We start from the raw sequence: 13,907 nt of genomic DNA on the forward strand, positions 1-13,907 counted from the left end.
CTAATTCTGTTTTTGAGTGTCAGGAAGTAGACATATTTTAGTTATAGGGCGAGTCAGATCGCCACGTGCCGTACGAATACCAACAACCCGCGGAATTCCATCCTTCCCGGGATGGACCTTTGTGATGCGCGCTAGAGGCCAGCGGGTAACAGGAAGCGTGTCATCGATCAGGATAGCCATACGTCCAGGGCGAATGCTATCGTTCCGGACGGCGCGAACCGTATCTCTCTGCAGTTCCTGCAGATACTCGTTCCTCCAGTGCTTCCAAAACTGCTGCACCATTAGCTGCATTTGCTGGAGTTCGCTCAGCGAAGAGGGCCTGGTACTCGAATAATTCAGATCCGGGAGAGCCAGCAACGACGACCCGATCAGGAAATGGGCCGGAGTTAGGGCTGCCAGGTCGTTGGGATCGCTAGACATGGGCAGCAGCGGACGGGAGTTCATGACGGCTTCAATTTGGCACAGGACTGTGCAATACCCCTCGAATGTTAGGCGTGCACTACCCAGTTGCCGGTAAAGATGCTTCTTGGCGGTTTTCACCGCCGCTTCCCAAAGACCGCCGAAATGAGGCGCCCTTGGTGGTACCAGATGCCATGTGAGGCCTTGATCAGTACATGCGGTGGAGATGATGTTCTAGTCCTTATCATTGTTGAGCATGGAGAAGAGTTCCTTTAAGGTGCTCCGGGCACCCACAAAATTAGTTTTATTATCAGAATGGAGATGGGCTGGTATACCTCGGCGAGATATAAAACGACGAAGAGCAGTTAGAAAGCCAGATGCAGTGAGATCACTTACCAATTCCAAATGTACTGCCTTCGTGGAGAAGCAAACGAAGACGCACAGATAACATTTGGCACTGGCAGCCTTCCGATGGACAGGTTTCAGGTAAAGTGCCCAGCGTAGTCAACTCCGGTAGTTGCAAATGGACGGCTGGGCGTGATGCGAGATTCAGGTAGTTGACCGATTTGTTGCTGAGCCGGAGTTGGATGCGCACGATTACATCGGAAGCAGTTCCTCACCACCTGCTTCACCAGATTTCTTCCATCTAACGGCCAATAGGTTAGGCGCAGATGAGACAACAACAGACGCCCTCCACCATGCATCAAACGACGATGCTCATGTTCTGCGATGAGACGTGCGAGGGGGTGCTGCTTTGGAAGAACGGCAGGATGCTTTGATTGGTATGGTAAGTGTGTTAGGTCTAGGCGACCACCCACACGGATTAATCCATCTTCGTCGAGGAATGGATTCAAGCGCCGCAGTGCTGAAGATTTTGGAGTCACCTGACCCCCTTTGAGCATTTTGATCTCAGTTGCGAAGGCATCCTGCTGGGCTAAACGCTCCATAACGTTTTTTGCATTGTCGAGTAGTTCTGACGTAATTTGTAGCGTGAGCACATCTTTCTTCTGGGGATGCTGCTTCTTGACAAGGGAATTGTCATTTACCTGCTGCCTTGCTTTGCGGATGAACAAGAGACAAATAGAGGTCATCCGAATTACTTTGTTGAACGTACTCCATTGCTTGAACCAGGGATTCACACTGTCTTTTGACTTTACTGTTACAGTATACGATGTAGTTTCTGCTCCCGCCTCTGCGGAGACTTGTAGCTCATACTGTGGCCAATTTTCTTCGGCCAGTGATAACCAGACTGGACCCTTAGTCCAAATGCTTGAATCCAGGAATTTTGAAACTGATGATCCCCTGGATACCAGATCAGCTGGATTGTCGACTCCTGGAACATGTCTCCAGGAACATTCACGTGTGAGGCTTTGTATTTTTGCCACTCGATTCGCCACGTACGTCTTCCAGTTGTTAGGCTGCGATCCTAACCACTGAAGAGTTACCGTCGAGTCACTCCACAATACGGATATGCTGGGAGCTAGACACATTGTCGTTTTCACTCGGTGGTATAGCTGCGCACCGAGAAGAGCCGCACAGAGCTCCAAGCGGGGCAGGCTCACTCGTTTGAGAGGGGCGACGCGGGATTTCGATGCAAGTAGCATAGTAGTGATGTTTCCTTTCGCATCCGTGCACCGTGCGTAGATGCACGCGCCATAAGCTGCCTCGGATGCATCCACGAAGACATGGTACTGCAAGGTAGAATCAGCTTTCAATGCGTAGCGGGGCACCTTATATTGGGTGAAGTAAAAAGTTTCCGCCGATTTTTAACCAAATTTCAAACACATTTTTTTTTGTTTATAAGAAACTTTATTAAAGCAAGTATGTGCCATTTTGATCGATAACCTTTTGCCATTTTTCTGGTAGCACCATAATCCCATCAGCGTAGAACTTCGCTGGTTTAGAAAGAAAAAATTGAGACACCACTTTTTCACAGTCTTCTTTTGATCCTAACGTACGGCTATTAAGATGATTTTGCAGAGATCTGAACAGATGGTAATCTGATGGTGCAAGGTCAGGGCTATATGGTGGATGCATTAAAACTTCCCAGCCAAGCGATCTCAATTGTTGCCTGGTCATCAAAGATGTGTGTGGCCTGGCATTGTCATGTTGGAACACAACGCCTTTTCTGTTGATCAATGCTGGATACTTTTTTGCAATTGCTTGGCTCAATCTCGTTAATTGTTGACAGTAGAGAGCCAAATCAATCGTCTGGCCATATTTCAGCACCTCAAAATGGACCACGCCCTCATAATTCCACCACACACACAGCATTACCTTCCTCCGCGTCAATCCAGGCTTTGCCACAGTTTGAGAGGGTTCACCCTTCTTCGACCACGATGATTTTTGCACATTATTGTCGTACGTGATCCATTTTTCATCAGCAGTAATCAGTCGTTTCTGAAATGGGTCGATTTCGTTACGTTTCAGCAGAGACTCGCAGATGGAAAATCGGTCCATTAAATTTTTCACCGTCCATTCATGTGCCACCCAAACATCGAGCTTCTTTTTGTATCTAGCCTTTTTCAAATGGTTGCAAACTGTTTTCTGGGCGATGCCTAACTCGTCAGCAATGGTATAGCTGCTAACATGCCGGTCTTGCTCAATCCTTTCCACAATTTCATCGACTTTTTCGGTATTCGGTCGACCGGAGCGAGATGCATCTTTGACATCGAAATTTCCATTACGGAAACGAGCAAACCATTCACGAGCTGATTTTTCTGAATCAGCATCCTCACCATAAACTGCACAAATTTTTTTAGTTGTTTGCGACGCATTCTTCCCTTTTTTGAAATAATATTTGTAAATATAGCGAATTTCTTCATTATTTTCATTCATTTTGTAGACGCTGTAACTTTTAAACAACGTTTTTGATAACAAAACTCTTGTTGACAAAAATGTAGCTCTGAGTGTCACCTGTCAAACGCACATAATTTTTACCTGATGCGACGAGTGGTTACCGAATTAAGTGTACGCCAACGCCATTTAGCGGAACATCGGCGGAAACTTTTTATTTGACCCAATATTTGGCAATCAGGTGCCAATCTCCCTGAAACGCCTTCCACAATTGTTCGAGTTGCTCGGGAACCGGATCATCCCAGCCAGACTGCAATAACCATAAATGTTGCATCATGATTTTGGCCTTTACGACCACCGGTGAGATCAGGCCCTGTGGGTCGAAAAGCTTGGCTATATGTGATAAGATGCCTCTTTTGGTGACGGGTGAGCCGATATCCGTTAGTGGTGACAAGAACGTCAGCATGTCCTCTATAGGGTCCCAGCATATTCCCAATGATTTTACAACGCTTCCATCGCCAAGAGGAAGCGGCGAGGGAGTCTGCTCCTCGGTTAGTCCCGAAAGTGCTTCAGTACTATTGGAGGTTCATTTGCGAAGTTCGAAGCCACCCCGCTCAAGTAGTCCGGATAATTCTTGCCGAAGCTGAAGAGCTTCTTCCTGAGCGTTGGCACCTCCGATGAAGTCGTCTACATAAAAACTTGTTAGTACTGCAGGGCATTGCCATCATTGCCTCTAAATATGGGCGCAAGCGCTTTCATATTCGAGGTTATCTTAACTTGACCATATTTCAGACTCTCTTTTTCTTCTCCAAATGTTTCCGATTGTGCTAACCGAACCAGTATCTTTGTGGCGTGCTGTAGTTCTGAGAGTGTCAGGAATCCTTTTCGTCGTTGGTCTCGGTTCGTTCTTTGACTATTGTAACGGAAACGCAGAATATACGCTACTAATCGCACTAAGGCTGGATACGATGATCAAAGCATGAACACAGGGTTTGTGCCCTTTGAGTTAACAGCAGCTACTATGACCCTTTCTTCCAATTCTTCCGCCGTGAATCTTGCATTTGGGATTGACGTACGCGATGCCCATTGAGTTTGCTCACTCAGCCATTTGGGTCCATGCCACCACATCTCGCTATTCTTGAGTTCGCTAGGTGACATACCTCTGGATATGACATCCGCCGGGTTTTCATATCCTGACACATGATGCCACGGAATCCCTGTTTGCAACGAAGGGTTTCCATTGGGAAGGATTACCAGCGATTCAGTGCAGCACAATTGTCGAATCTACTCAGAATACAGCCTTCATTTTACGGTTGATGCTTAGCTTTACCTTCGGCCCCAGATGGCATAGTAATAAGGCTCTCGAGAGCTCTAGTCTTGGTAATGTTACTCTCCTTTGTCTTTTTCCGTTTTCTATGGGTGCAACCCTTGACTTTGCACATAGTAGCTCCACTGAGACTCGTCTGTCTGCGGTAATAGTGCGTATATAATTATAAGTCCTAATTTATTTCCTAACCAACTTGTCTCTAAAGCGATCCAAATGTTAATGCCCGGCATCCGTGGCTCGTCAACCTTTCGTACACTCCTTCGGCACTCATCGGTCGATCGCCAGCACTCCATGAGCTCGTGTTACCTATTCCGCTGGCTCTCACACATGCCTGCCATAATTATATATATACAGGCACCGTATGCCTTTTCAGAAGCGTCACTAAAGCCGTGCGCTTCTACGATATCCGCTACTTCTATAAGTACTCGACGTGGTACTGCGATATCCTTTACTTCTATTACGCATTGCTTAAACTGCATCCATTTCTCTCGTAGCTTCTCCTCTAGTGGTTCATCCCAAGTGACACCCCGTTCCCAAAGAACTTGCAAGAAACATTTTACGATTATAATGATTAGACCAATCAGTAGCAACGGATCGTACACGCGAGCTGCATCTGATACCACGGTTCGTTTAGTGATTTAGTCATCGTTGTTCCAATTGGGGATACTGAATGTAAGTATGTCTTGCGCAGGCGTCCATTTCAGTCCAAGTGCTTTAATCGACTTATGGGGGATCCATCAACAGTTCGGAGCCCATTTCCCGAAGGTCGGGCGGAAGGGTATTCAGTATCTGCGCCGAATTAGAGGCCCACTTTCTTAGATTGAACCCTGCCGAATGCAGTAATCCAGATAATTCTGTGCAGATAATCGTTCCTAATCAAATCATCCATATAAAAATCTGATGACAAAATCTTAGAAGCTACCGGATGCCTGGATGGCTGGCTTTGTTGGTAAGAGCTTGAAGACATTTTGTCGCAAGGTACGGAGCAGACGCTGTTCCGTATGTCACCGTCTTAAGTTGAAATGTCTGAATTCCACTTGCTTCATCTCCCCAAAGAATGCGTTGGAGAGGGTGGTCCGCTTCTCTTATCCAAATTTGTCTGTACATTTTCTCGATATCCGCCGTCAACGCGTATCTTGGGAAGCGAAAATGCATTATGATGCTGATTAAGTCGTCTTGAATGACAGGGCCAACTAATAAAGTCTCGTTTAACGAAACTCCCGAATCTGTCGCACAAGAGGCATCAACGACAACCCTTAGCTTGGTCGTAAGGCTGTCCTGCTTAATAATGCAATGATGTGGCATATAATACGTAGGCGATTCGTGTATAGGCTCGATGCCGATTTCCTCCATATGGCCTAGCCTTAAGTATTTATCTAAAAATTCCTGATATTGCGTTTTCAAATCAGGGTTGGCTTTTTGCCGACGATTCAGCGAATGGAGTCGTCGTTTCGCTATTTCGACCGAGCCTCCTAACCTTTTTATCCCTTCCGCATCTTTTGGCAACGCTACTACAAACTTTGAACTTTGAACGTTGAACTTTGGAAAATCGATTCGCATTGAGATTCTTCGGGGGAAAATACGTTCGGGGACTGACACGCTTCAAGTTCCCAAAATTTACAAAGTTGTTGGTCTAATGACTCTGCTAGGCACGTAATACTAACCAGGCTTCCTGGTACGCAACTTCTTTCTACTAAAGCCCTTCCGGATACTACCCAACCCATTAGCGTTTGTTGTAGCATCTAGGTACTGTCTCCCGAACGAAATTTGACCAATCCGTTTAACAATATCTCGTTGAACACCTCCCTTCCGCGAAGCATATCGATTGCTCCAACGTTTCCACATGTCGGGTCGGCCAGCTCAATGTTCGGTGGTAATTTCCGGTGGTAATCGATCTTAGCGGCCAGCAGGTTCCACATTATCTCCGGCAGTATGTGCAACCTTAAAGGAAGTTGAACATTAGTGCAATGGGACTGAATCACTACATTTACCGAATGTGATGAGCTCTGGTTGGTTTTTCCGACTGCTCCGATCGAAAGGTGATCCCGTTGCCTTTGTGCTCGTAGTCCTTGCACTACTCGTTCGGTGAGATTCACTTGCGCACCACCATACGTGACGCGTGCTTGCTTTCGTATGCCGTCGCGATGGTGTGCAATTGGTCGTTCCACTCTTTTACGTACGATTCGTCCGCATCTGTGTTGGATCGAATCGCCCTGCTGAGCGAATCCAACTTACGGATTGAATGCGCTTGGAGACGATTTGCTGCCGCCTCCATTGCGATTTGTGTTGTCCTAATCGGACTCGATGCGGCTTGCATCCCAGTGAACTCGGTTGTTTCCGGGTTTGACATTTTACACTAGCTAAACTTGAAACAGGCACAACACTACCAGTAGTGCTCAAAGTATCCGGTTCAAAGGACCAATTTTTATGTAGCGAAAATAATACATTTTGAGCGTTGCGAAATGTAGTTGTTACCTGTTCGGACCTTTATTTGCGACTGACGTTTAATTTGTCTTCGTCATACGTTTCCTCCTACTCATACAGTCTTAATGCAACACGCTACCAGTCTACTAATCCTAATCCAATACTTAACAGCATCGTTCATTGCTCTCTGGATGGCATCCATCGCCGAGCGACTCCGTCGGAAACCACACTGCTGATCCGACAATAGTGGGCCGTCTGGACCTTCCTCAAGGTGCTCGTTAAGGCGATCAAGGATCACCCGCTCAAACACTTTGGCGACACCATTAAGCATGCAGAGCGGCAGGTTGGAAGAAGCCTGCTCTGGTGGCTTAACTGGTGCCGGTTTCGGGATTAGCACCAGTCTCTGCAGCTTTCATTAATCCGGGAAGGTCCTGTCATCCATGCAGGATTGCAGTAGGCGCTGGAACATCGGTCCGTATTCCAGTAGTGCGGCGCGGATTGCCACGTTTGGAATGCCATCACAGCCTGGTGCTTTCTTCGGGCTCATGCAGATAGCGATGCGCTGCAACTCGTCACGTGGATTCGGTCCTCCACGGCATTCACAACATCCTCTGGTGTGGCCAGCATGTCGATGTCGCGGATGCACACCGTTGTCATCTCTGACATGACGCACGTTGCCAGTGCTGCTTCACCGACCATCTCACTAATCGCAGTCTGCACAGCCTGCTCGTCCGCCGACGGTTTGAGTTTCACCAGCGTGTGCTTTCTGGCATTCTTTGTAATGCTTTCAACGACCGCATTAACTTTTTTGTCCTTTCAACATCGTCCTTTGTCCGTGGCAACATCTTCACAAGTCTTGCCGGTGCCCGGCACTTGCGCACTCGTCTACGCATTGTCGCTGCCGGTTTCTGCTGTTGTTGCTGCTGCTTTTGCTGCTTCTTCGTCCGTGCTTGCCGCAGCTCGGCTTTCGTCAGCACACGCGTCCATTCGTAGCTGTCCGGTACATTTATATCCGCAACCATTTGCGCAAGCGTAGGCGACTGTGTTTGTTGCCGCAGGGCCGCTTGCTGTTCACCAATAATTTTGCTGGTGACTTCAGCCGTTACGCTCTTGGTGAGCTCTTCCATGCTGATTGTTTCCAGCTGCGGCCCCTGCCGTTGTGGCTTAGGCTCAAGTCGCTGCTGTACTTGATGCTGCTGTTTTTGCACTGAGGTTGGGTCTCTGCTGTACGTTCTGCTGCTGCTGCTGCTGAATACGCTGCTGCGGCTGCTTGTTTGCAGGCACAGCCATCTCCCATTGCTGCTCTTGCAGCGTTATATGATTGTGCAGCACGGCCCACTGCGCGCGCTGCCTTTCATCCTGCTCGGTGAGCAGCTTCCGTATATCCTGGAGCTGCTCCTCCATGTCCCTCAATTGCTTTTGCAGCATTTCATTTTGCAGCTTCAACGCTGCGTTCTTCGCTGCCATCTCGGAGTAGGTCACGGCAGGCTCAGCCTGCTCGGTTGGCCTCCGTTTGACCTCCGGCCCGTCCTCCCCGCTGCTGTCCGAATTTGGCTCGGGCAAAGCCTGACTACGCGTGCTCATTCTACTCCGTTTGGCCGTAATCGTTTCGGCCATTGTCACTGGCACTTCGTCTCTCTCTCTCTCTACTCGCATCATAGCGAGTAGAGGAGCGGTGCCAGCCGGGTTTCAACTGCGCGTGTGTTCTATTCTCACTAATACTCGTGCAAACTACTGTACGCGCGAGGTCCAAGGTAGACAATACCGCACTCTACCTAGTCGCGGAGATAAGAGTGGGACAAACAAAGAAAGCATTCGGTAGCTAGCGATCACGATCAAAACGCGTCCGTTCGGCTTCGCTGCTGATTTGCGACTGATCCCCATGGAGGGACATGGTGAAATCCTGCAGATACGGTAGTAGATAGCGATCCGGTATCGTGCAGGCATTCAAGGCCAAGGCTCGGTAGTCACCACAAGGGCACTATTATCTTTTCACAATAGCCTTCCTCTGGGCATGCGGTTTTTTCCCTCATGAACATAGGTGGAGACCGAAGACCAGCTGACTTTATTAGCCGCTCCAGCCACTTTTCCATATCTGTTTGCGTTACAGCTGTTAAATCGAGTCGGTGCTCGTTCCACCGTCTACGTTATGTGGCTGAGAGTTTCTATGCTATCTCGTAAATCATTGTCCCTCCGCTTATGTACTCTTCGATGTCAAAGGCTCGTACGGTGACACAAATATTAAGCACCGCCACCCAAAAATCGACTAACGTATCATGTTACTCCGGATTGGCCACTGCTATTTTCCTGAGCTTTCCAACCATTTGCGGCCGGCGACTGATCGTTGGGAGAGCGTTCGCCTTACCGCTGGTGGGGGGACCTGAACGATTCCGTTCGGAGAAGAAATGTTAACACGAGTGTTGCGAATGCAACAGTTTATGCACGAAAACAATAAGGTAATTAAAAAACTCTGCTCAGAGAGCGAAGAGAGTGTTAGAGAATGCTTTATCGAGCCGCTGATGTTACTGTCCGCAACAACGAGGTTATTCGTTTCATCGTATCATCGTATTTCTATGGGGTGGACGAAGGCTCTCGACCGCGAGCGGTGCAAAGATTCCTTGAGGCAGGTAAAGACCGCTCGGCGGTTGTAGCCGGATTAAGTAAGTAAGTAAGTATTCGTTTCATCTCCGTCTTCAGACTACTTCATCTCTAAAGCGGGTCAAACTTTATTTATACTGATTTTAGTTGTGTTCCCGGAATCTGTTTCGTTCTTATGTTTACGTTCTTATGTTGCTTCTTATGGGTGGTCTATCTAGGTGGCCCTGCTTGCTCGGGTTACATCTTTTCACATGTTATTAGTTTCGGGTATCGTCCTCATTTAAATTTATGTGACACCGAACATCCGATCGTTCGATGCGTGGTGTTTTTTTACATATCCGATTTCTTGCTTGGGTCTTTGCTTGAGCCCTGGCTTGTTTCCTGAAACGTGGTGTTTTGTTACACGCCTGTTTTCCGGGTTTCGTGTTTTGCCTATTTCGTGATTTATGGCCGGTATTGGATTTGATTTTGCAAGAAAGCATCGTCACGTTTATTCTCTTTATTCTAACGTTTATTTTAACTATTTAACCGTCGAGGTTTCACACGTCTGTGTTCGTCAGCGAACGATGATGAAAGAGGACGATATTGGTCGTGGGGCCGATATATATACCAGATAATTGATACCCACGGAGGGCACTCGGTGCTCACCAGGGCCGTTTCTCTGACGGCTTCCGGTCGGAACGTGTTCGCAATGACGTTTTGACCGATACCACCGCAACTGACACGCGTTGTCAGTCGCGGCGGCTCACGTAGCAAATTTAGCACACGCTTGTGCTAAACCAGGATTCTTTCGCGGGACGGGAAACACAATATTAAAGACACGTCTTGTATTAACGCGTTTATTTGTGGGTTGCGTTTTATACGGTTTAATAATCGCTCGGAGTCACTAAATCGGATAAATCGGCGTTAACGGCATTCGCGGTAACTTTATTCGAAACGGTAACTTTATTTCAAACGGTTCCCCTTGAATGGTTAAAAAGTTCCGTGTCTTATCGCGAGAGCGTTCGAATCCAAAAAGGTCGCTCGCTGCTGGCACCTAGGCGTTTATACCGAGACGATTTCTCGCGCGCAGTCCGATCGGGCGAGGACATTCACCCGATCCGTCTGGATGAGAGGACACGAGCGCCGAAGCAAGATCGCTCTCTCGCGCAGGTGCACGGTTAGTGGAGCGGTTTCTGCTGGCCTGTGGCGCAATCGTCCCGACAGTTAAGCGGGCAGGTCGATATTATCGGCCGCTTAACTGACACATTCCTAACCGTCCATGTAACAATTTGTTACAGGCGCCAAGTACCATCAACTTTTTTTTACCATATGAAACGGGCTCAACCAGCTGTTGTTCAAAGGGCGACATACTCCTTGTCGCATTAAAGCCTCGAACTCGGAACGTGAGGTGGCGTATTTGTCGGGTGGTAGACGACGAGAATGGGCGGAAACGGGTTGCCCATTGGTGTTGATACGATGCTGAACTTCGGCAAGCGGAGATGCACTAACTTCGGCAAGCGGAGTTAGTTTGCTGGCCGCTGGCACCTGGGCTGGGCTGCAAGCGTGGGAACTCGTCCTCTGCTTAACCGCTGATATTTGACACTGCCCGTTGGTGTGGTTATGCTGTCGCAGCGCTGCCGGTCGGTGCCCGTGACGTTGCTAACGTGGTTCTAGCGCATAACTGCAGCTATAGCAGTTCTAGCGCATAACCAAGCGTGGGATCCATGAAACGTTGTTCAAGAACTGCTTACCACCGTAACTTCCAGCCTTCTGTTTATCTAACCTGGGTTGAGTTGACAGCGGTGGAGGGGACCCAACTGTTATACGCAACACTACCTTGCGTACTCTTCACCGCTGGCAACTCAGTTTCTGTCAACTTTCCTCGTGGTCATATCATCAATAAACCTGTTTGTTGTGTTACGATTTCCCTACTTCGCTCTTTTTTTATTTTATTTACGCGCTAATGCTTTCTGTTGCGAACTGCAACTGGGTTGAAAAAGCGAAGACAAACGGTTCTTCAAACCTTATAACTTTATTTGCGGATAATGAAATATTCACGTAGGGTTTAAAAAAACCCGTCTGGCTTCTCACGCTCTTAATTCTCGACTCATTCGGCAACGGCGTCATCTCCGGTCACGACCTCGGCCCGGTCACCAGCTGATCGGCCAGTGCGCCACACACACTATTCCCGGGCCGGGTGCCATTACGTTATCGGTGTTGCCGTCGTCCAATTCGCCGTGTCAGCCGCCCTCGTGTGCACTGGTGCTGAACACGGTGGCCATCACCGTTTCCACGGCCGTTGTTTCCAACAACCGGCTTCGGGTATTGGTTTTTAAATCGATCGGCGTTGGTGTTTTTCACATAGTGGGCAGTGCTTGGCGAGTTGAGACTGACACCATTCACCTTGGCAGCAGCGTCGAAGACTACACGTACCTTCGCCGGCTTGTTCGGGTTCACCACGGGGAAGATGGGCAGGTACCTATCGTTTGGTAAGCTCTTCGCCTGTTCCGCCGCGGTGAGCTTTCTCGTGTAGCCCTTTTTTTCGTACTCTTCCATCTTTTCTCGCATTGCCGTCGCTAGTGTAGGATCTCGCTGTAACTTCTTCTCGAGGCAGGGGTGTCGTTTCAGAGCCATGGCCCGGCTATTCGGTAGTGTGATGGTGTCGGCTTTCCACAATAGCCCTGCTTCATAGTGGCCCGCCGTTTGGTGCACTACGGTCTTCAGGATATTCAGCGCCCTTTCCTCCTCGGCTGACTTAAGCGTGGGAGTCGCACCGTATACACCCAGCGAGTCGTGCGAGAAATATTGCCTCATCGCCTCGTGTACGCTGTCGTCGCGTTCATTACATGCGCACAGGTGCAGGTTCAGCGATTCATTCGGGGACCCGTCGAGGCGCTGCAGCTTACACGGGCCGTACACTGTCCACCCAGGGCGGGTTCTCGCGGCTGCCGGCTGCTCCGCACCTCCTTCGACGGTTCTCAGGGAGTGGCTCAAGTGGCTGTTGTCCACTCCTATTATGACCCGAACTTCCGCGTTGTCATAGCGAGCGATTGGAAGTCCCTTGAGGTGCTGGTATCGCTCTGCAAACTTCTCGGGTTGCACCGACTGTGGGCGGATCTTTATTTCCTACAGCGTGTGTACGGCGGACATAGTGAAGATCTTGGCGTCGTGCTGTTGCCCGGAGATCTGGAGTGGCAACTCCACCGAGTTGCGTTCGTATCTTTGTTGTTCCTCGGTCCACGCTACACAAAGTGGTCGCGGCTTTCCCGATACTCCCAACTCGCTGAGTAGCGCATGTTCGACGAAAGTTGACGTTGAGCCGTCGTCAAGCAGGGCCATGGTGTTCACCTTCTTCCCGTTGGCATGGAGGGTCACCGGAACGTATTTCAGGAGCGCCTCGTTTGGAGGCCCAGAATGGGTGTTACAACTGACGGTAGATTCGGGGTTGGCAGCTCCAGGTTGAGCAGCGGCGTTCCCGCCATTGTGGAGTAGCTTGTGATGTCGTCGCTTGCAGCCGCCTATTTCACATGCTGCGGGTGCCTGGCATCTCGTTTGATGTGTCCTTAAGCATGTTCTACAAAGGTTGTGGGATTTTACTACGTCCCACCGGGAGCGGGTGTTCATCTTTAAGAACTTACTGCAACTCGCCATTTGCTCGCACTCACCGGCGCAAGCTGGGCAGGTTTGATGTGGTGCATGGTCTGAGGAGCGAGGGTTCTGCGTCGTGTGGACGTTAACGTTCGCGTACGTGCGTCCCTGGTGATGGTCCTTGCGGCGCGAATCTGACCCAGCCTGCGGTGGCCGGCGAGAAGACCGATCGTCTTTAGATGAGTTCTCGGACGAAACGACGGGCGTAACTCCATGCCACGCAGCACTGACAAGTTCTCTCATCCACTCATTGAAGGCCACTGAGGTTGGTGCCGAGTGGCGGCGTCGATGGTAATACCAGCTAAGCTTCATGCTGGGAGGCAGTTTCTCTACTAGCTCCGCCAGTAGCGATCCACCATTGAAATATTCGTGGAGCCCTGACGCTCCGATCGCGGCGCACAGGTTGCGTACCGCGAGTCCATAGTCCACGATAGCGTTAAACGCATACTCCTTCGGCGACGGCATTCTCCGGATTTTTTCCATCAGAGTGTGAACGACTAGTTCCGGCCGGCCGTAGCACTCCGTCAGGATCGAAATTGCCTCCGGTACAGTGGACGGATGGGCAAGGCAGCTTGAGACGGTATCTCGAGCCTTACCTCTCAGGCACCGTTGCAACCTGAGTAGGTTTTCCGCGTTGCTGTACCCACAGATGGCCGTGGAGTGCTCATAGTTTGAGATGAACACGAACCAATCGTTCGGATCACCGGAGAATGACCACGGAATGTTCCTTATT

At 49.4% G+C, this 13,907-nt stretch overlaps 2 protein-coding genes across 2 annotated transcripts; both read right to left on the minus strand.

The window, feature by feature from the left end:
* LOC128270459 (uncharacterized) lies at positions 1–1,518 on the minus strand. The gene is made up of 2 exons (XM_053007859.1): positions 1,446–1,518; positions 1–602 (listed from the first exon to the last, which is right to left on the minus strand). Exons 1-2 carry the CDS (start codon positions 1,516–1,518, stop codon positions 1–3), a joined length of 675 nt encoding a protein of 224 aa, XP_052863819.1.
* An 11,134-nt stretch (positions 1,519–12,652) lies between these two features.
* On the minus strand, positions 12,653–13,639 carry LOC128270460 (uncharacterized). The gene has a single exon (XM_053007861.1). The coding sequence runs from the start codon at positions 13,637–13,639 to the stop codon at positions 12,653–12,655; it is 987 nt and encodes a 328-aa protein (XP_052863821.1).
* Between the last annotated feature and the right edge of the window lie 268 nt (positions 13,640–13,907).

The sequence above is a fragment of the Anopheles cruzii genome, chromosome 3 (assembly GCF_943734635.1).
Source record: "Anopheles cruzii chromosome 3, idAnoCruzAS_RS32_06, whole genome shotgun sequence".
In the NCBI taxonomy this organism is placed as follows: Eukaryota; Metazoa; Arthropoda; class Insecta; order Diptera; family Culicidae; genus Anopheles; species Anopheles cruzii.

What these genes read in the sequence shown, in the direction of transcription:
- LOC128270459 (XM_053007859.1), bottom strand. Translation starts at nt 1,518, where the DNA reads ATGGAGTACGTTCAACAAAGTAATTCGGATGACCTCTATTTGTCTCTT. An exon ending in TCCGCAAAGCAAGGCAGCAG is followed by an intron (nt 603 to 1,445) that starts GTAAATGACAAT and finishes GTACTGATCAAG; the next exon opens with GCCTCACATGGCATCTGGTA.
- LOC128270460 (XM_053007861.1), bottom strand. Translation starts at nt 13,639, where the DNA reads ATGCCGTCGCCGAAGGAGTATGCGTTTAACGCTATCGTGGACTATGGA.